Source organism: Brachypodium distachyon, chromosome 5 (assembly GCF_000005505.3).
Source record: "Brachypodium distachyon strain Bd21 chromosome 5, Brachypodium_distachyon_v3.0, whole genome shotgun sequence".
Classification (NCBI taxonomy): Eukaryota; Viridiplantae; Streptophyta; class Magnoliopsida; order Poales; family Poaceae; genus Brachypodium; species Brachypodium distachyon.
The window spans coordinates 23,013,544-23,034,042 of NC_016135.3; the positions used below are offsets into that span (position 1 = coordinate 23,013,544).

Here is a 20,499-nt window from a genome sequence, read left to right on the forward strand (position 1 = left end):
CGACGAGCCCGGGAAACCTGCCTCGAGGAGACGACCCCTAGTGAAGCTAAAGCTAAGGGCCGAGTATGAGATGCTCCCGGGAATCCCGGTCCCGGGAAGCCGAAGGTACGCCTCCCGGCAATTAGCTGGTGCGCTAGCTGGGAAGGTGCACCCCAGCAACCCGCGCTCGGGCATGCAGGCGGGACCCGCAGAACAGCGAAGACAGGACAAGACGGCGGGCACAGTGCATTTAATGTACCGACAGGAGTCTTATCAGCAGGCCTAGTCTTGCTCAGCAACGCTAGGGCGACTACCCTACGAACTATTTTTTCTACCGTGTACAGTGGACCGGGCGTTGCATGGCGTCCAGCGTGGATGGGTGAAATTGTATTCCATGCAGCTGTGACACGCGTCTGGGCAACGTGTCAGGCTGCATGCATAAGCACCTGTGGTATCCCATTGTCTATAAAAGGAGGACCAATGCCACCGGTCAAGGGGTTCGGTTCAGCTCGGTTGGACCTCAGTAGGAATCAGCTCTATTCAGTTCAGCATTCACCCAAGTAGCCTAGTCCTTAGATGGACAAGTAGCAAAACCCGGGAACTCCCCGGCAACCTGTAACAACCATACTAAGAAATACAACTCAAAGCAGGACGTAGGGTATTACACCTCCAGATGGCCTGAACCTTGGTAAAAACTCTTGTGACTACACGTCGTGTCTATCGCCACGCCGGCGATCGCCAGGGCGATCCCCTTGCCCTCCACCGAACCAAAAAGGGGGTGCTCGGCATCCCCGGTGCCGGAGACCGTGCTCCGACACTTTCATAAAAGCAACAGTCACTTTTTTATGATCACAGAAAAGATAAAGCTCGGGATGAATGCTACAGATAGTGCCCCCCCCCCCCCCCGTCCATTCATCTTCTCAAAACAGAGCATGTTGTCCAGAACCAATAAGGAAGTATGTCCCAGCCAGGTAAACATGCTTAACTTGCATAATATATTTCCAACAAGGGGACTTAGACATTTTAATAGTAACAGTACTCACAGAATGATGCTCCAGATACTTCTTTTTAACAATGTCCTGCCACATGCCAACTTTATGCTCTAGGCGCCACCACCACTTACAGAGCAAGCTAGTATTGTAATAAGCTAATTTCCTGAAACCAATCCCACCTTTATTTTTTGGTCTACAAACCCTTTTCCAATTGACTAAATGATATTTTTTCTTGTTACTATCACCTTGCCAAAAGAAGGTCCTTCTTGACTTATCAATCTTTTCCACCACCCCTTTAGGCAACCTGTACATAGCCATATGGTAAGTAGGGACACTTTCTAAGAAGGACTTAATTAAAACAGCCCTGCCACCAGATGAGAGGGTACCTCCTCTCCAGACTTCCAATCTCTTAGCAATTTTAGCACAAAGGAAATCCCAGTGTTTGCTGAGCAGTCTGGATCCCCCCACAGGAACACCAAGGTAATTAAAAGGGATCTCACCCACATTACAGCCAAACAAATCAGAATAATGTTGAGCAACAATGTTATCACACCCCACCAAATATAACTCACTTTTTTAAGAAATAAATTTTGAGACCAGACATCAGCTCAAAAGTGTAAAGAAGTAGTTTAAGGTTGACAGCTTGTTCAAAGTCATGAGGAAAACACAAAATAGTGTCATCAGCATACTGTAAAATAGCCACTCCAGGAGGGAAAAGGCGAGGAATTAAACCCTGAATGAGATTTAAGGACTGAGCTCTAAATACCATTCTTGTAAGGCAATCAGCAGCAAAATTATACAGATAAGGAGAGAGGGGGTCCCCCTGTCTTACCCCTTTATGACTCTAGAAGTAGGGGTCCACATTATTATTCATTTTCACACAAACAGTCCCATTATATAGCACTTGTCTAATCCAAGTCACCCATTGAGGACAGAAACCCCTAGCCTCAATGCAAGCAATCAAAAAAGGCCAACTCACCTTATCATAGGCTTTCTCAAAATCAAGTTTCACGAAAATAGCATCCTCATTTCTCCTCTTTACTTCATGCATAATCTCATGCAAAGAAAGTATCCCATACACAATATATCTTCCAGGGATGAAGGCATTCTGATGAATGCTGATGAGTCTATTGATAACTAGACCCAGCCTAATGGTCAACACTTTTGTAATGAGTTTATAAAGACAGTTAAGCAAACAAATAGGGCGAAATTGTTGAATCTTAGTAGCATCCTTAAGCTTGGGCAAAAGAGTAATAACCCCGTAGTTCAATCTTTGAATGTCTAACCTCCCACAATGAAATTCATGAAACATAAACAGCATATCAGTTTTCATAAAATCCCATCCAGCTTGGAAGAATTAATTGGAAAGGCATCTGGACCAGGTGTTTTATTCTTCTTCAGAGAGAAGAGAGCACTTTTAATTTCATCCTCAAAAGCTAAGTCAAATTGATGTTCTCCTCCACAGAAACATTTTCAGAAGCATCCCAAAGAGAAGGGTCCACATTAATAGAACAGGGATTAAGGACAGGTCCAAACAAAGTTTTGTAATACTTAGTAGCATGGTTTAGGAGAATAACAGGATCAGAGATAGTCTCATCCTCAATTTCAAGGGAGAAAATAGTGTTTTTTTCTCTTCCTTCCATTTGCAATTTTATGAAATTTTTTGGAATTATTATCTCCTTCTAGGAGCCAATTTTGATGTGATCTCTGAAACCAATATAGTTCTTCATCAGCATATAGTTTTTGAAGAGATGCCATAAGCTCCACTTTCCTACAGCTGGAATCCAGCAACATAGGACCTTCCTCTTCCAAGGCTTCCAACACTTCCAGCTCTTTCTTCATGTCTTGTTTTTGTTTTCTAATATGGCCAAATAAACTAGCACCGCACCCTTTAAAATGTTTCTTGCATCTTTTCAACTTGATTTGAAGAATGTCCAAAATAGTTTTAGCTCTAATAGGCTGTTGCCAAATGTCTTTAACTTTTGGAAGGAAATCATCATGTTGCAGCCAAGCAAGATCAAATCTAAAACCAGCATTATTTTTATTCAAAGGAGAACCAGAGGTAAGGAGCAAAGAATTATGATCAGAAAGGAATTTAGGAAGCTTCCTAACAGTCACAAGAGGAAACAAATCCTCCCATTCAGGAGACATCAACACTCTGTCTAACTTTACCAAAGTAGGATTTTCTTGACAATTACACCAAGTATATTTGCCAGCAGTCATTATAATCTCTCTGAGATTATAGACATTGATAATGGCATTAAAGGAATCAGTAAAATGAGAATGCACATAGTTCTGATTCTTCTCCCCAGGGTGTCTGATCAAGTTAAAATCTCCCCCAATAAGGAAGGGAGCATCTTGTCCAATAAGAAACTCAACCAACTCAGAAAGGAAATCATCCTTGAACTCATCATGAGCAGCTCCATAGACAATTAGGAGATTCCATCTACATCTAAGTTGTTTGTCCCACGAATTAATTTGAACCACATAAGCACCAATTTTAGTTGTCTGGACATCAAAAGAGTTAGAATGAACCCCCACCGTAATCCCCCCAGATCTCCCCTGAGAAGGAAGCCAAGACCAGAAAAAGGCACTAGCAGGATCAAATCTACGAAGGAGAGCAGAAGTAATCTTATGTTTCTTGGTTTCTTGAAGACAGATGAAATCAAGTGCATGTTCCGAAATAAGTTCCTAATATAGGTGTCCATACCTTTCTTCCCACTTCCCCCACAATTCTAGAAAAGACCACTAATCATGAGAGTTTTCGACGCCCCCCTTTCTGTCTGTATAGATACACCAGACGGAGCACTCCCAGCATTGCTGGGGCCAATGACGCCGACTGAACTCAGTCTAGTCTTGGACTTTCTTATTTTCCTAGATTGAACCGAAATAAAATCATCCTCCAACTCGCAAGGGAGCATAGAGTTGTCATCAAACTCCTCACTAGGAATAGACGGAGAAGAAGAAATAGTAGGCTCAAGAACAGGAACAAAAATATGCGTCTTAAGAGAAGCACGCGCAGTTTCTAACTAACGCAAAACATCCACACAAGTAAAATCATCATTCGGAATCAAAGCCCCCAACGCTTGAGCACAAGAGATTATAACAGAATCATTAAGTGCAGCAAAGGAGTTAGTAGGGGCAGTACCTTCTAGGTTCTTCTTCTTCAGGAGCGCCTCCGCCTTGCGCAGCACCTGTCCCTGTCCCTTCTGCTGCAACCGGCTACTAAAGCGAACAGGAGCAGCATTCTTCTTAATTTGTGCCGCAGTAGGCAACTGCCCATGCTCACTTGAAGTCTGAGACTCTTGGGAGAACGGCCCCTCATCTTCAGAAAAAGAAAATCTCTCAACCTGAGCAGATGAGTCCAAGGTACCATCGAATTCAAGTCTCTCACACTGGTAAGGGGGAGCATGCGTCAGATCAAGCATAGGGAACATACAATTCAGCATCCCCTTAGCACCAACAGATGAACCACCACTGACATCTCCAAACAAAACCCTATCACGCTTCAACCAAGCAGAGATACTCAGATTCAGACGGACATGTGGCATTACACCAGCTTGCATATAGTTAACCACAAGCATGATAGCATGCCGATACCGATCTTTAGCTTCCTTAGCAATAGTGTCAATCAGGAGACCTGAGCAATCCTCTTCACTATCCTCCTCATCTTCTTGCACATTCACGGTAGCACTCTTCCCCCCTGAAAGGAAGTAGAGGCACCCCCCCCCCCCTAGGAGCTCTTGGAGGAGGATCATTGGGCTTGTGTCTTTTAGGGGTATGCATCTGATCATCATCAGTGGAGACCAAAACAGATTTATCTTTCCCATTCTTAGGCCCCACCACAACAGAATCAAGGTTATAGAAGAAATCATAAATATAGTCACCAATGTATCCCTCAGCAGTAGGTGGCATGCTGTACACATCAGGGCAAGCAATCTTGAGAGGAACATATTCAGGTTTATACATCAAAGATTTATCAATCTCCTTAGTAACACCAACTAAGGATCCCACATATGCAAGCACTGCTTCAGACCACATATCAGTAGGGATGTTACTGACTTTGACCCAAGCCTGCTGAATCTCTCCTTTAGCACCAACAGAAGGGGACCAAGGATCGATATCGATCTTAGCAGAAGAGTGGCGCAAGCTAAACCCCTTGAAATTAGAATACTCCTCCACTTTTTTAGCATTAGGAAACCTCATAGTGAACTTGCCAGGGCCAATAGGGCGTGCCGAACAACGCCATGTGCCCGCAAAAATTGCATTAAAAGCATTCTCAATCTGTCGTGCATTAGCAACACCCTCAACCACAGTGATAATCACAGAGGAGTTCTTGTCTTTCGTAGATTTCTTACAGGGGATCGGAGAAATGAAGAAGAATTCCTGATTAGGCGACTGGAAACCACACATAGGAGCAGTGTAGTCTTCCAGGAAACGGACAGAGCATTCACGCACCTTGTGGCCAAGGAATCCACACTTCGCACATGTACGCGCAAGGGGATCATGGATCTGCCCCTCACGGGCTTGTTCCTCACGCTGCGCCTTACCTGGAGAACGAGGTGGACGACGAGGAGCCGCCACCCCTTGCGAACCAGTCGACGTCGTCTCGAGCGCCGAACCAGCCGCTTCCTCCACATTTGGAGCTGTGGGACTCCGAGTATCCTCACCATGATGCGACTCCGTCTGCACCTGCGCAACCTCAGTGTTTCATTCCCACACCAGGCCACGCCCACGGCCACGATTCGCGTCGTGGCCACGACCGGCACCAAAACCCTCACGACGTTGGCCATAGCCACCCCTCGCTGCCACCATAGTAGGTCGCCGTACCTTAGGAGGCACTGCCGCAACTTGCGTTTACGATCTACAGTCACCCGACCTCACCCCCCTCCACACCGCCGCCGGATCTCCAACCCTAGAAGGAGGTAGCGAAGGCCGCCGCCAGAAGTGGGAGAGAAGCGACTCCAGGGAAAACCCTAGAACTCGTGGGGAAGTGGATCAAATGGGTGGGGAAGGAGAGCGCAAAGGCTTATCAACATGTGCGCCACGCGTCGGCACCACCATGGAAGGACGTGGAGCAATGGTGTCCACATCCCTACGCGGTGGCACCACACCCAAACCAGGAGGCGCCGCACCGAGAATGCCCCCGACCGGACCAAGCTCAAGGGGACGAGGAATAATCAGTATCATAGGAAGCGAAAGCGTACCGATCAAAACCGTCGTCGCCGGTGGGAGGCGTGAAGGCGCCGCCGCCGACGGAGCAAGCGGGCTTAGATGGCCCCCAAATGAGACAAAAAAATGACATTTAGGACAAAATTTGAGGGATTTTCTCATGTCGGGGCAGCTTGCGTGTCCGCCCGGTCGGTGACACGTACATGAATGTTCTTATGTGCGCTTTCCGTATGTGATCGACCAACGAGGGTGACCGAACGGCGCTCGAGCAGTCGATCTGATAACTAACAGTTGTAGGTAAGCAAAACGTGCTGCGAGTCTACGAGGCAGGGCGCGCCGCGCGCGCCCTTTGGATCGCCACGTGAACTATAGAGAGCAGCTAGTTGCTAGCGTGCGTTTGCTCGTGCGGTTTTTGCCATGGCAATCGCGAAACAGAGCAGTAGAACTAGAAGGTCGAAGACTTGGAGCCACCGTCACCATGAGTCCATGACAGAGCAGGGCCCGGGACGTATGTCCAAGGGCATGAACGAGGCAAGCAGGGGGCGCTACGCTAGGACTGCGCGCAGGTCAGGTTGCTCGAGCCGATAAGCACGTATACCGACGCACGTTCATCGAACTTTCAGAGCACATGAGAACACGGGGGTGCGCCCAAACTGATCCATTGACCGCCGCTCAGCGGCTGCAGTACACTAGGCTCGGGTTTCCCGGCCCAGCCAACCGGGACCTTGCTGAGGTCGACCGCGGCCGCGCCGGTCATCGGCCTGCAAGCGCCACTGCTGGGGCAGCTGGCGGCTGCTGCTGCTGACGAGGACGTCGATGAGATTGGACGGGCATAATCATGCATGCATGCATACCGTTGCGCCGCGTCGCTCCAAGCAGACGGCAGGGCCACATGCATGCTCTGTTGCAATCAATTTAGGTGTCCGACGGTCGGTCGGTCGGTCCGTGCGTACGTGCGCGCGCGTGCAGATCCCATCGTCGACACACCGCTTTCACACTCTCGCTTCTCGGCCTCTCGATCGATCGTATTCACACGCATGCGTGCATGGTGCCGCGCATGCGTGAGAGTGAGAGTCAAGACAGAAAGCCGACGATTCCATGCATATAGCTAAGCTGATTCCATGCATGCATTAAGCGACGACGACTCGATGAGATCCAAAGCTGGCACTTTTACGACCTATTCTGTTTTTTTTTCACGCAGGTCTTGCGTTCATAATTCTTGTCTCAAAATTACTAAAAAATAAATATATTTATTTTTTAAAAAATATCTATATACATGTAATATTTGACAAGAATTATAGAATGGAGCGCCGGTAGACCGGTCCTCCTCAACTGATAAACTGATAGCGAATTAGCCAGCTCGTGTACACATAGCGCATAAGAGCTTTTTTTTAAGGAAAAGTCGGACACCTGCATGCATGGAGGAGTTTTGGACGCGCAGCATATATACTGTGCAGGAGACATACTGTCGTTGGGCCCTACGTACTGCAAGGTCCAATCAGAAGGATATACGTACAAAAAAATTACATCTGACACGATCGAGCAGGACGGTCGACGAGGTGCGTGCCTCTTCTATGCTGCCACGTTGCCTAGCCGGCCATACGTACATAGTAGGATAGTGCTACAACCAGCGGCCAGCTTGGACCATACATGGTCCAACCTGTCAGGGGAATCCATGTGCTCAGCAACCCTACTCCTCCTGGAGAACCACGTCACAAACAGTCATGTACTATAGCTGGAAATCTGGATTCTCTCTACCGTACACGGCAATCACTTTTGGAACGGCTCGGTATCACCAAGCTTTCCAGGATTGCTTTTTTTTTTCCTTTTCATTACTAAGGCCTGCACATATTTGAACGTCTAGATTGAAACAGAGGTAAGCCTCGATCGGTGTCGCAAATCTGGTCCGATGCTTCTGCCGGCAACGGAGAACGGAGCCACTGCAGAAAAGAGTCCCAGCGTTTGTGTTACGGCATTGTCCTGCTCCGTAAAAGCTGCCCAGATTCTATCGAAATTGTATACTAATCTGGTCCGGTCTCTAGCTTAGTGTTCTGGGCTATAGCTGTTCCATTAGTGTCATCTAGCTGCCTCATGCCGTGTCATGCATGCATCGATCTGCTTAACCTCTACGCGGTTGCATCCAAAAAGACATTCTTGCTCGAGGGATACTCGGTACTAGCGAGTTGGTGCTAGCCGCATATAATAAAAGTACATCTAAACTTTTCCATCGAAATGGTGGCGAGCAAGCTAGGCAGGCACGTCGTAGTAAACAAAGGAGCTATCTGCTTCTAGTACTGTAGCTGCTGTCTGGACCACCCCACTATTCAAGGCCACCGAAGTCTAACTTACCGTGGAGTTAGGATTTTTTTTAACACAGCAAAGTTTGCCTTAGTCGATTAATTAAACGGAAAAGACGTGCTTAGTTAATCGGGAAAATATGAAGCGAAAACGAAAAGTTCAGATACTACTGACTGGACTGGGATATGGCCACAAGAACACAACACCGTCACACACCATCGACAATATTGATTTGTTGAAACCGTTCGCAAACATTATAATCATCACACATCGCCTTGCGATATGGTAACTCGGACTTTATTTTTGGCGACAACGACTTCGACTTCATCATAGATGTGCAATGATCACCGCAATGGCTATCATCTGATGCCAATAACAAGATAGCTCTGGTTTCTGCTACATGCCCTTTATGAACTGCCTCAACCTCTTCCAACATGTACCGATTGCAATTGGTTAGACCCACAACCGCGGCATCAACCATAGCCCATTGGGGTCTTCCACACATGTCGTTGCCGTTCCAAACCCACTCTAGAACCGTGCGACATGCTTGGCAACTAGCAAATGACAAAACTCACATAGAGAGCCATCACGCTGGACTGGAACGTCGCTCACTCTCGACAAACATCTTGAACCACCACCATCTCACACAGTCTGCATGCTCATAGGAGATGTCACGAAGAGGAGATCTCACACGTGGATCTGTCATGCCAGATTGGAGCTCCGCTCATCTCTGGTCAGACATATTGAACCACCACCATCTCACACAAATGTGCATGCTCACGTGAGAGGAAATCTCACACCAGGAGCCATCTCATGCCAGACTGGAGCGCCATTTGTCTCTCGACAAACAGACCGAACCACCACCATCTCACTCGGCGTGCTTGCTCGTGAGAGGAAAGGCGGAAATTGCATGTGAGAGGGGGGCGGATAGGAAAGGTGATAAAGAGGAGGAAGAACGGAGGAGGTGACAATGTAATGGTTGAGGGGAGGCAATGGTCACACAAAAAGATATTGTAGTGTTTCAGGTGTGCGTTTTAACGGTGGCCATATATAGCTAGGCACGTTGATTGGACGAATATATGCCGACGTACCGACCGGTGTACCAAAAGTTGAAGGCCCGGTTGGATCTGGGTGGCTTGGATTCATTGCCCCGGAGCAATGAATTATTTTTCTCTTCAAAAAAATTCATTGCCCCGGAGCTTATTAGCTTATGCGGAGGATAGGACAGCATGCAGGCGCCCGTCCGACGACCCCCGAAGCACGAATGCGCGATCCAAACTGCATGGTACACATGACATCGATGATCGATCCATCGCCTAGCTAGCTCGTGGCGCTCCTTTGTGTCCCGTTGCCGTTCCGGCCACTGTTGTTGCATGTGGCTAGGGCATACACCTTTGTACTGGCCCACACCACACCTCTCGGCTCTCTCCCGTCTCCCCGATCCATGCACGCATGTGATAGCACTATTCTTTCACTGTTCAGCGTGTAGGCAGCCGAAAATTTGGTGTCAAGAGAAACATAGAGTATCAGGAGAAGTGGTAAAACTCAGTCCACCGCCATACCGATCGATTCCCAATCATGCAGAAAGAATCCTCAACGGAAGAATGAAAGATGCTGCCGTGCGTGGGGCCATCCTGCCTCAGCTAAGCCAGCATCGATCCGCAGTGTTCATTTGGCATACCGAGAACGGACATACATCCCCCACACTCCCACGTATCGAACCAAGGAAGAAAAAATCACCGAGAGGAAGACAGACAGAGACCACACCTCTTTGGCTCTTCCATCTCTCTCTCTCTCTCTCGCTTTTCAGCCTTCAGCTGAAGGAAGGCAGCAGCGGCAGACAGGTAAAGCTAGGCCACCGCACGTCTCTGCCCTGTCACGAGTAGTCTCTAGATCGGCTCGAGAGAGGGGCTCTTGCCCCCAAAGGTTTCACCGCCGCCATGTCAAAAGAAAGCGAGCTTTTGGTTCCAATCGCTTGGAGCATTGCGTCTTTGACGGGAAATCGACCGATCTATCCGTCTCATCTCTCACCTGCCAGCCCACGCATCTGCGCCGCTAGCAAAGCAGCTGCTGCCGCGCCCACTCCGCAAGCTTCCCACGACTCTATTTCTGCACCATCTTGTGCGTGCCTTGCCCCCATGTCTCGCTAGAAACGCACACGCGTACGAGAGCACCGACCGGCATCGACCGGCATGACGCTGGATGCCGTGTGCGGCGCGGCCACGGACGCCCTCGTCTACGACACCTTCAACGCGGCCGCCGCCGCCCACGACGCGTGGACGGCGGGGACGTCTGCGGCGGCGATGCCGGGCGAAGAGGGGGACGGGGAGAAGGTGCAGGGTGGGAGGAGGAAGCGGCGGCGGCGGCCGAGGAGCTGCAGGAACCGGGAGGAGGCCGAGAGCCAGCGGATGACCCACATTGCCGTGGAGCGCAACCGCCGGCGCCAGATGAACGAGTACCTCGCCGTGCTCCGCTCCCTCATGCCGGACTCCTACGCCCACCGGGTACGTACACCAAACGGGTGCTAGCTCCTCAACTCTCATCTGCTCTGCATTTTCATGTTGATGTTTTGATCGGGGGAACCTCACTGATTTCGATTGCCGTGCTTGGATCGGGTGATGGTAAAGTGAATCTTGTGGAGTTCTTGTCTCGTCCGTTCCGGTCTCTGTACTTAACTAGCAGACCACACATCACCTTCCAATAATGGAACGGATCCTTCCTCCGTGAGTACATTCCTCGGCGGTCATCTTGTACCATTAATGCGCCTCTTTCTTCGTCGTTGTTTCACTCAAAGTTGTACTAGTAAATGCTATCCCAATTTCCCAAATGTTTTTTTTTCCTTCTGAAACAGAATGTCGCCAAGTCAGGGCTGATTCTACAACTGTTGTTCGCTTTCTAATTCTTTTTTTTGTTGCGAGGAACGCTTTCTAATTCAATCGACGGGTTGTGTAGGGTGACCAGGCATCCATCGTCGGCGGCGCCATCGATTTCGTGAAGGAGCTGGAGCAGCAGCTGCAGTCCCTGGAGGCGCAGAAGCGCGCCCTTCTGTCGTCGCAGCAGCAGCGCAAGCCGCCCATTCGCGACGCAATCCCAACAACGCCGAGCACTGCCGTCACGGCCACGGCGGCAGCGACGACGAGCAGCGGCGGCACCGGAGCCGGAGAAGAACCATCCTCTCCTCCGGCGCACGAGGAGGACGCGGGCGCCCCGTTCGCGCGGTTCTTCACGTACCCGCAGTACGTGTGGCGCCAGCGCCGGCCGCGAGAGGACTACAGGCCGACGGAGGCGGAGCCGGAGGAGAAGCGCGGCGGCGGGACGGCGGCGGCGGACATCGAGGTGAGCCTGGTGGAGACGCACGCCAGCGTCCGGGTCATGGCGCCGCGGCGGCCGGGGCAGCTGCTCAGGATGGTGGCCGGGATGGAGGCGCTCAGGCTCGCCGTGCTGCACCTCAACGTCACGGCGCTCGACTCGCTCGCGCTCTACTCACTCAGCCTCAAGGTAACCATCGATCCATGCTGCCGCTAATATAAATTCAGTGCAGAAAAGCTTGAGGATTTGCGCCTGTTCCGGCTGTGTTTAGCTTCCCAAAACACCCCCTAGAAAATCTGATGGTCATGTACGTGTCCAATTAAAGCAAGTCCATGTACAGAGTGCAGACAACACGGTCGCCCATACAATTCCGGGTACAGTCTACGTATACGCATCTTCACAACGATGATGACCGATGAAGCCAGTAGCCAAGGAAACAAAATCATTCCCCATTTCTTGTTTCCTGACGTGAACAAAACCATGTCAGGTATTATTCCCCTTCTCCCCTTGGAGGCTTGGACTAAAATTCCAGCGATGCAAAGGTTGGCATGCATTGCCAGCTTCTGCCATTCGCCATGGCTAGGATCATATAGACATAGCTGATCGATTGGCTCGAAATCTAGAGGCCATAGCTCAAAATGACACGAGCCCCCGGTCAAGGCAATCGAGCCAGCCAAGCCAAGCCATGGGTGTCTGCTTTTGATCAGTGAGATTCCAGAACAGAAACGATCCAGAGGTTTTTTTGCTCCCTTTGGTGCATGCACTCTGCTCTCCTCTGCTTTCCTAAGCTGTAGCAGCTCCGGACTTGACCTGCCTCGATCCGTGGTGGAACTGCTGCTGCGATGCGGCTGCACTATATCAAGCCATGACACTTGAAAGCTCAAAAGCAGAGGCAAAGTGCAGTAAACTTTCATTTCCTATATCTTCTCTTGCTACTACACAGGTTAAAAGTAAGCTCGAGCTAGCTCTATGTACAGTGTCACCGGAGAATCTTCCTGCCGGGCTCGGGCTGTATCCGTGTATCGTGGCTTCACATCGCGAGATCAACAGAGAAAAGGAAAAGGCTACAGCCTACAGCGTTGTCGCTGCTTTTGCATTGAGCTGTTCCATTGCAGGATTGCTTGCAGCAGCGCGTCGATGACCCAGGCCCCATGGAGAATCTGTCTTTACAGGATCGCTCTGAGAAAATGGCCTGCTTTTCTCGGCTTCGCGTAGGCGATTCGATTCCCTCGCTGCAGCCTATTCGATCACCTGCAGCTAGGGATCGACGTACTTTGCTGATCAGTCAGTCACACCTGTTCACCTGGCCTAGATCTTGCTTGCACTGGCCCGGGTGTATGTAATCATGTGCAATTGTGCTACCGTAAACATCATTAATTCCTGAATCCTGATGAGTGTATTGCATTGCACCGTTCCAATTTCCAAAGCTTCATTCTTTTTTTTTCCCTTGTGCTCACTGCAGGTGGAGGAAGGGTGCGGGCTGGCGACGGCCGACGACGTGGCGGCGGCGGTGCACCACGTGATCTGCATCATCCACGGCGAGGCGACGTCACAGCAGCGGATGCTCACCGGCAGGCAGCCGGAACTTTTAAGTTAAGCTAGGTAGGCGGTAGGCGCACATGCCGGCGAGACGGCGCCGCGTAACATATGTGAAGCGTAGTGGGGCGCCGCGTAACATATGTGAAGCGCAGTGGGCCCTGTGTAGCCGATGATTCCGTGTGTTTTTTTAGAGGAAAAGGGCATTCGCCCTTGTTTCATTCATTCAGAGAATGAACGAAACAAAGCAGTTTGTAGCATCTCTGCTCCAGGAAGATAGCAGTTTCTAGTTCACGGCCGAAGAGGCCCTAATGCCACTATGATTCCGTGTTGGGCCAACAAAATACGGTGGTCTCGTTTTCCCATGGGCTGGTGGGGGGATGGAGGTCCGGCCCAAATCTGTTTTCAGGGCCTCGCTGGAACTGAAAGAGAATGCGCTCTCGTTGTACTTCCTACTGAAACTTTTACGTCGTATGTTTTCTGAAACGGAAATACTCCAGTTGGCTAGCGTAGTTCGCTCCAAAAGAAAGTTGGCTAGCGTAGTGGAAAATGCATACCATGGCCGTGTATTCTCAGGCGACGCAGTAATCGGCTCGGTCTCTACAATAGCGCACACTTTTTTTAAACGCGCACACTCTCTCATTCAAGTTCAAGTCCTAGATTTGACATGTGTGTCACATTTTCCTGAATTATTCAGGATTTAACTGGCACTATTCGCTATTTTTTCAAAGGTAGGTGACGTACCGTCCACAGCGAGGTGTCTGCGGTGATTTCGTCAATCTCTCAAGTTCTGCCGGCTCAATCATTTGGAGGTGCTCATAGGGGTAGGATGTGCCTGTGTTCGTTCATAGGGGTGAGTGTACACGCGTGTTGTGAGCGTCTGTGGTTGTACTGTGTTCCTAAAAAAAAATGCATACTATGACACCATGATATGATGCACCTATAAATGAACCTGAAGATGACCTTTAGGATATCAGAAAATGATCTTCTATACCGCAACTTTGTGAAATAAAATGAGCTCTATCAAAACAGACAAAAGCATGTTGTTTATCAGCTATAGTATCCCTCTGCCAAGAGATGGTGGACGTGACGGAGCGTGTCGAAGAGGCGCGGCCGCTTGGTAAGACAAGGGCAAATAATGTCGCTTCTATTATTTTGCTACTATGTGCGAAAGAGGCGAATCTTTCAGCATAAACTTCTTCTTCCTTCGGCCGTGTTCATTCTTATCAAGGACGAAGCTGCGCTTTGGAATCGTGCGGGAGCTGGCCTTGACGAGTTGACCTCCGGTTCTGATGATGTGCCCTGATGTATTTTCTTAGATTTTTCCTAGTTGATCTTTCTCCTTCCTCCTTTTCTCGTGACTCTTTTTATGTATTTTGTGTACTTTCCTGGGGTTGATCCTCTTAAACCTTTTATTGGCAATAAATAGCTTGTTCTGGTTGTTTTGTAAAGAAAACATATCTTAAGAATGTGACTATTTGGATTTATATTATAAAAACATACGCAAACAAAAAAAATCGAGGAGACCACGGAACAACAATTTACACTTCAGGAAATATGATTCCTTAAAAGAAAAAATTCACTTGAGGCATGGGGTATCTTTTTGGTGGATAAGCAACAACATGTTTTGGTCGTTGCAGCTAGATGAGTCGCCAGTGAACAAAAGCCGTGGCCACACCTGCATCACTGGAGTCATTAATTGCTCGGGATTCCTCCTTTGCGAGCCGGTGAGGGTATTACATCCATCGTTGAGCCGACACAACACAAGAGGAGGCGACAATTATCGGCCACAACATCTAGATCTACGTTCAAATGGTGCAACGCCAAGAGATACATTGAGGAGCTGATCGGTGGGCGGTGGAGGAGGCGTGGATTGGGACATGGCGGCGCGAGAGGATGAACAGAGAGGAACAACGTGGAGGTGGCCACTCGTGTTATGGCATGTGATTCTTTTTTCACCCTGTAGGCGCTGCTGGGTTTTCAACCTGAGGTAGACGAACAAACAATCATGATGGACGACACTATGCATCGGGCGACAAAAACCGCCAAACCTCTTATGAAGCCCCAAGGCAGTGACAAGGGGGTGAGCGAGCAGAGTGAGAAACAGCTGAAAATCCATGGCACCAACTTACCGAGGCAGGCTAGAGGAAGGATTGGAATACTTGGACGGATGACTTTGCGCAAAAAAAAACCTAGATGAATGCACTTTGACAACGTTAAGGAGAAATGAGATTTCTTAAATATGTTGTTGTACTACTATACTTTTATCTATTCAATAAAAACAGCTCACTGTGAAGTGAAAAAAAAACACGTAGTTAAAAAAGAAACGCTATCCTAATATAATCAACATAATACAATTTTAGGGAAAAGGACAATTTTGAGTTTTGACATCCAATCGTCTATCTCCTGGGGAAGTCGGTCAAGTTGGGTTCGTTTGAACTTCAAATAAATAGAACAAAGCTTTCACGGAACAAAACTAGCTCATTGTGAAACATGGAATTCTGCACTTATAGTTGGGAAAGAAAACATGGAATGAAAGCGCCGAGACTCACGCAGTGGATCCAACGTGGCATTGCATTTCTTTATCATGTACTACGACACCGCAACAATTTTTTTTATGTTTTTATGGGGAGTTCTTTATCTTGTACTACGACAAGGCAATAATTTTTTTATGGAAAAAAATCGTTTAATAAAAAAAATCGAGTGCAAAATAGTGGTTTAATTATTAAAAATAATGGTCCCGTTGGGATTTGAACCCAAGGCCTATGGCATATCAGACCAGCACTCTAACCAACTGAGCTACGGGACCACGTAACTATTTATATTAATCAGTCTATTAGAATAAAAATAAACGATTTAGAGAACTCAACGAAATTGGTTCCCTGCTATTTCCACGGGATAGAATTCTGCAAAACTGAATTTTTGACATCCGCGCGGAGATATATAGACAAAACTGTGACAGCTGGGACTGACGCAGGGGATCGTTTCCAAAAAGAGAAAGAAAAAGAAGGTGCGGAGATCAGGTGTTTGGGGGATTGCAGGGGGTTCGGGGGATTCAAGGGGGACACCTTTTGGGGGTCGCGGGCTCCACACCCCGTGGTTCCATATATGACGCTTGGCCGGCTCCTTGTATCCTCGCGTTCTTCAACCAAAAACCCAATCAATCCCCTAGCGAAGTCTCTGCATTGCATCCTCCCCCGGCGCGGTTCGATGGAGCGGAGCAACAACACCAATGTCAGGCGCCTCGGCAGCCGCAGCAAGCTCGAGGACCACCCCTTGGTGAGGCGCCTCCGTAACCGGCGGCTCCTCACCTACCTCCGGACCCAGGGCTTCGAGCCCGCCTACGAGTGGTAAGTGTACGCCCCGCCCGCCGGCCGCCGGCAGTTAATTTCACTTGCTCGATCGTCTGCTGCTAACCAACGCATCCCGGCCGCCGGCCTTTATCGCCGCGCGCGCGGCGCAGGATAACCCTGGGCACGGACGCGCACATGAGCGCGGCGCATCTGCGGCGGCTGGTGGCCCGCTTCCAGTTTGGTGAGGCCATCGGCTACGTCCGGCGCTTCCTGCCGCCGAGCGGAGGGCGCGACGAGCCCCGTTCCCTCGTCTTCTTCATCCAGTCGCTCTGGACCCTGGCCAACGTCGCCGCCATGGCGACGGGCGTCGACGCCGTCCCGCCTGCCGTGTACTACCGCGACGTCACCACCCTCGTCACCTTGTGTAGCTGCGACTCCAAGATCCCTTCCATCCTCCAATGGCTAACCCGGTCGCCGGAATTCAGGTACGTACGTACTTACCGCCACCAGTTTTCGTGTTTATTGGGCCTATATGAATATCCTGGAAATTAATCCGGCCGGTCTTGTAGGGCGTCCCTGGACTGGGGACTGGTGACTGAGAAGGCGTGGTCTATTGCCGTTGACTTGGCTCTTGAGGCTCCAGAGCTGAGGCGCAAGTTGTTGCTGCCTGCCGGAATTGGTCCGCAAGACTTGCTGCCTATTGGGGGGGTTCCTGTATTCATTCATCCAACCTTCCTAGATCATTGATCCTCTTGGACGGTTTTGTTTGCTAAGTTGCTATATCAGTCTACGGTCGAGTTTATACGGTTGTTGTTTTTACTTTCTCTCGTACTATTCAGGTGCATGTCAATCTGATTGATCATCCCATGCATGATCATGTTTTATTTGTTAGTCCCCGTCAAAATCCAAGGCGCCACTCGAGGGAACGAGCCCCGCGGCTAACACCACCTGCCATTGCCAAGTGCTATCTCAACAGAAAGAGGAGGTACGTATAAAACATATTACTAGTAGTGCTATTTATCATGGGATGCAGTGATCCTCAAATCGCAGTGTTGTCTCTGGATTGTCACATGACATTAATGCACAAATATTCGTTGCCTTTTGCAGACTGCCTTCTGTAAGCCCGTTTCACGGTATGAACATTCGCATACAAATACTCCCACAATAACCTCTGGATGTGCGAGGTAGTTATCTATGTTTTTCATTGCAGGAGTGAACAAGGAGGCACTGAACCGGGTGCTGGATCTTCTCGGTAAACTAGTCTCTATCATCTAATTCCAGTTTGTAAAGAAGATATCGGATAATATATATTTTTCTGCTGTTCCTTCGTTTGTGAAAATCACTATGATTATGTGAGTTGCTATGTGCTGATAAAGTTCTCTAATAACATTTAGAGGTGTGTTTAAAAGCTGGTAAACGACCGGAGCTCCATCAAGATCAAGGGCACCCACTTCATTCGAGTGCGGAGGAAGGTAATTAATCCGCAGTTGTTTCCCAAGAGCTTTATCCTTCAGTTTCAAAGACCTTTTTTGAGCTGTTCTCTGGTACCCTGGGATGAAAACTGTCCGTCCATTGCTCAAGATCCGATGGCCCAATCAAAAGTGTACTGTTTGACTAAAAAAAGCAGTATAGAGGGTAATTTAGGAACTTCTAATTTTGTAAGCCCATCGTCGGCCCGCACGGCCCACCAGACACCCGTTGAGCTGCTAGACGATTTTGTTTCCCATCGTCTTCTCCCCCGCTCCCACACAGCCGCCGGCACCAGTGGCTCCCGCATGGCCGCATCGGCAATGTCCACCGGTCCACGAGGTCGACGGCGGTTCTCGCCGCGTTGGCTGGGTCTCCAGCGGAGGAAGGCGGCAGCGGGGTCATCGCGGCGATGGTCGGTGGCAGCAGGTCGGGGCAGCGACGAACGGCCCCTCCAATGGAGGAAGGCGGCGGCCGCGGCAGGCAACAACAGCGCTCCAACATGGCAGCAGGCAGCAGGTCGTGGCGGCGATAAGCGTCGATCCAACAGAAGAAGGCGGCGGCGGCGGCGCAGATCACGGTGGCCGATGGTGCGGCGTGGCTGTGACTGTGAGTGACGCGACGTGCTGCGAGCCGCAAGTTCCGAGCGTAGTATGTCCTACGAGGCGCCGGCGCGAGCGGAAGAGACGTGCGGCGAGCGCTTGCTGACCCGATGTACGGATCCGTCGGGGCATAGAGATTATTTCCCATTTCTTTGGAGCACTGTTCGTTCTCCCGGGCGACAAGCGGCTGAGTCCGGCAAGGCGGCCGGCGCAATGATCGTGGGATCAACGGCGTGGCTGTGACTACTGTGAGTGACCCTAGGCAACGATCGATGCAAAGTTGCGAACACACGATTGAGTAAATGGGCTCTAAAGCCCAGGAATGCTATTCACGAACCCAGAAAAAGAAAAAGCATTGGCCATTAATTATTTTAAATAGAAAATGACTGTCTTATCCTCAACAAAACAACGGTGGAGATTTGTATACTGATTCCTCCCTTCCAAACAGTAAAGGGGCACCGTAAAAAAGGTCCCTTTTTTTTTCTGCGGGTGCTTTCAAAGACCTGTATTCAGGTTAAGTATTTTAAATCTGTCGAACACCTGCATTCCTTTCCAAAACCAGATAAATCTTTCTGCTATGATCTTGTTAGAGAACACCAAATGAACTAATCAAAGGGGCTGTATGCATCATTTCTAACTGCAAAATTCATTTCAGGTGCTTCTACTTTCACGGGTCAGCCAAATTATAGTTGGAACCCATCAGTTGCAATTTCAGGTTAAGTATTTTAGCTTTGTTGAATATACATGCATTCATTTTCAAACCTAGATTGACCTCCATATTTTACAGCTGTCCCTTGAATGGTTGGTTGTTAGAGAACATCAAATTAACAAATCAAGGGGCCATATACACCATTTTTAACTGCAAAAACTCGTTTCAGGTGCTCCAGCAACCTGATTCACAGGGGAAAGAGTGACTCGTGATGGGAAATGTGACGTATTTTTGAACCTATACGTCACGAGTTGTGTCCAGTGGGCATCTATATGTATTAAATCAAATATTTGCATAGAGTGAAAGAGATACAAGATGGAATGTGGTGTTCTTTTCTTTACTAGGTCTATTCTCACGAGTGGAACTCTTATCTCTGAATGAAACGTTGTGAACCTCCACCTGCATGTGTGTTCTGAATGAAATTAATATCATTTCTACATTTCCAAATCGTTAACATAAAGCTGAAACTCCCACCTGGATCTGACTTTTGGTGGTTTTGGCAACCTCTCAACTAGTTCCCTCTGTGATGAACAATACCGACTGATTCTTTTGTAAAAACACTTCCCCATCACTGTGATTTTGTAACAATGTTTAGGAAAGTTGCAATCAGTTCAATATAAAGCATGAATGACCCGTATATATTGAATACTTACACATGCTATACAAGCAACCCAATCTCCCCAGAAAGAATCATGTCAGATTCGGAAGCATCAGTCTTCAGTGTATGGACATAAAAGATTGAAAAAAGAAGGCCAATCTCACCTAGCCCACGCGGCCTTTTGACTTGCTTCTTCATCACCCTCTCTTCCGCCGAATGCCACAGAGAATTTGAAACAAAAGCGGAAAGAGTGCAAAAAGTATCAATGGTCGCTCGCGCGCCGCGGCTGCCGGCTGCACTACCTTTAGACGGCAGCTTTGCATACAGTCCAGTACTAAACACATGGAACAATGCAAGCGCCGAGGACAACCATTTCATTGGTTTGCAGGGGGGCACATCCCGAAGCCGACAAGATCCAGCCTTCGTCGTTTAAAGTTCTGTTTCTTTAGACTACCAGAATGCCGTTGCGCTGTTACGATCCAGGCAAACCAATTTTAGGTCTTTTTTTTTCTTTTGAGCCACACCAGTTCTCTCTTTCGGGTCA

At 48.9% G+C, this 20,499-nt stretch overlaps 1 protein-coding gene and 1 non-coding gene across 2 annotated transcripts; one reads left to right on the forward strand and one right to left on the reverse strand.

Moving 5' to 3' along the window:
• Positions 1 to 10,209: 10,209 nt before the first annotated feature.
• On the forward strand, positions 10,210 to 13,606 carry LOC100830904 (transcription factor bHLH96). The gene is made up of 3 exons (XM_003581540.4): positions 10,210 to 10,945; positions 11,394 to 11,939; positions 13,213 to 13,606. Exons 1-3 carry the CDS (start codon positions 10,634 to 10,636, stop codon positions 13,345 to 13,347), a joined length of 993 nt encoding a protein of 330 aa, XP_003581588.1. The 5' UTR covers positions 10,210 to 10,633; the 3' UTR covers positions 13,348 to 13,606.
• A 2,415-nt stretch (positions 13,607 to 16,021) lies between these two features.
• TRNAI-GAU lies at positions 16,022 to 16,095 on the reverse strand. The gene has a single exon. It is a non-coding gene; the product is annotated as a tRNA-Ile (tRNA).
• Between the last annotated feature and the right edge of the window lie 4,404 nt (positions 16,096 to 20,499).

What these genes read in the sequence shown, in the direction of transcription:
- LOC100830904 (XM_003581540.4), top strand. Translation starts at nt 10,634, where the DNA reads ATGACGCTGGATGCCGTGTGCGGCGCGGCCACGGACGCCCTCGTCTAC. An exon ending in CGGACTCCTACGCCCACCGG is followed by an intron (nt 10,946 to 11,393) that starts GTACGTACACCA and finishes CGGGTTGTGTAG; the next exon opens with GGTGACCAGGCATCCATCGT. An exon ending in TCTACTCACTCAGCCTCAAG is followed by an intron (nt 11,940 to 13,212) that starts GTAACCATCGAT and finishes TGCTCACTGCAG; the next exon opens with GTGGAGGAAGGGTGCGGGCT.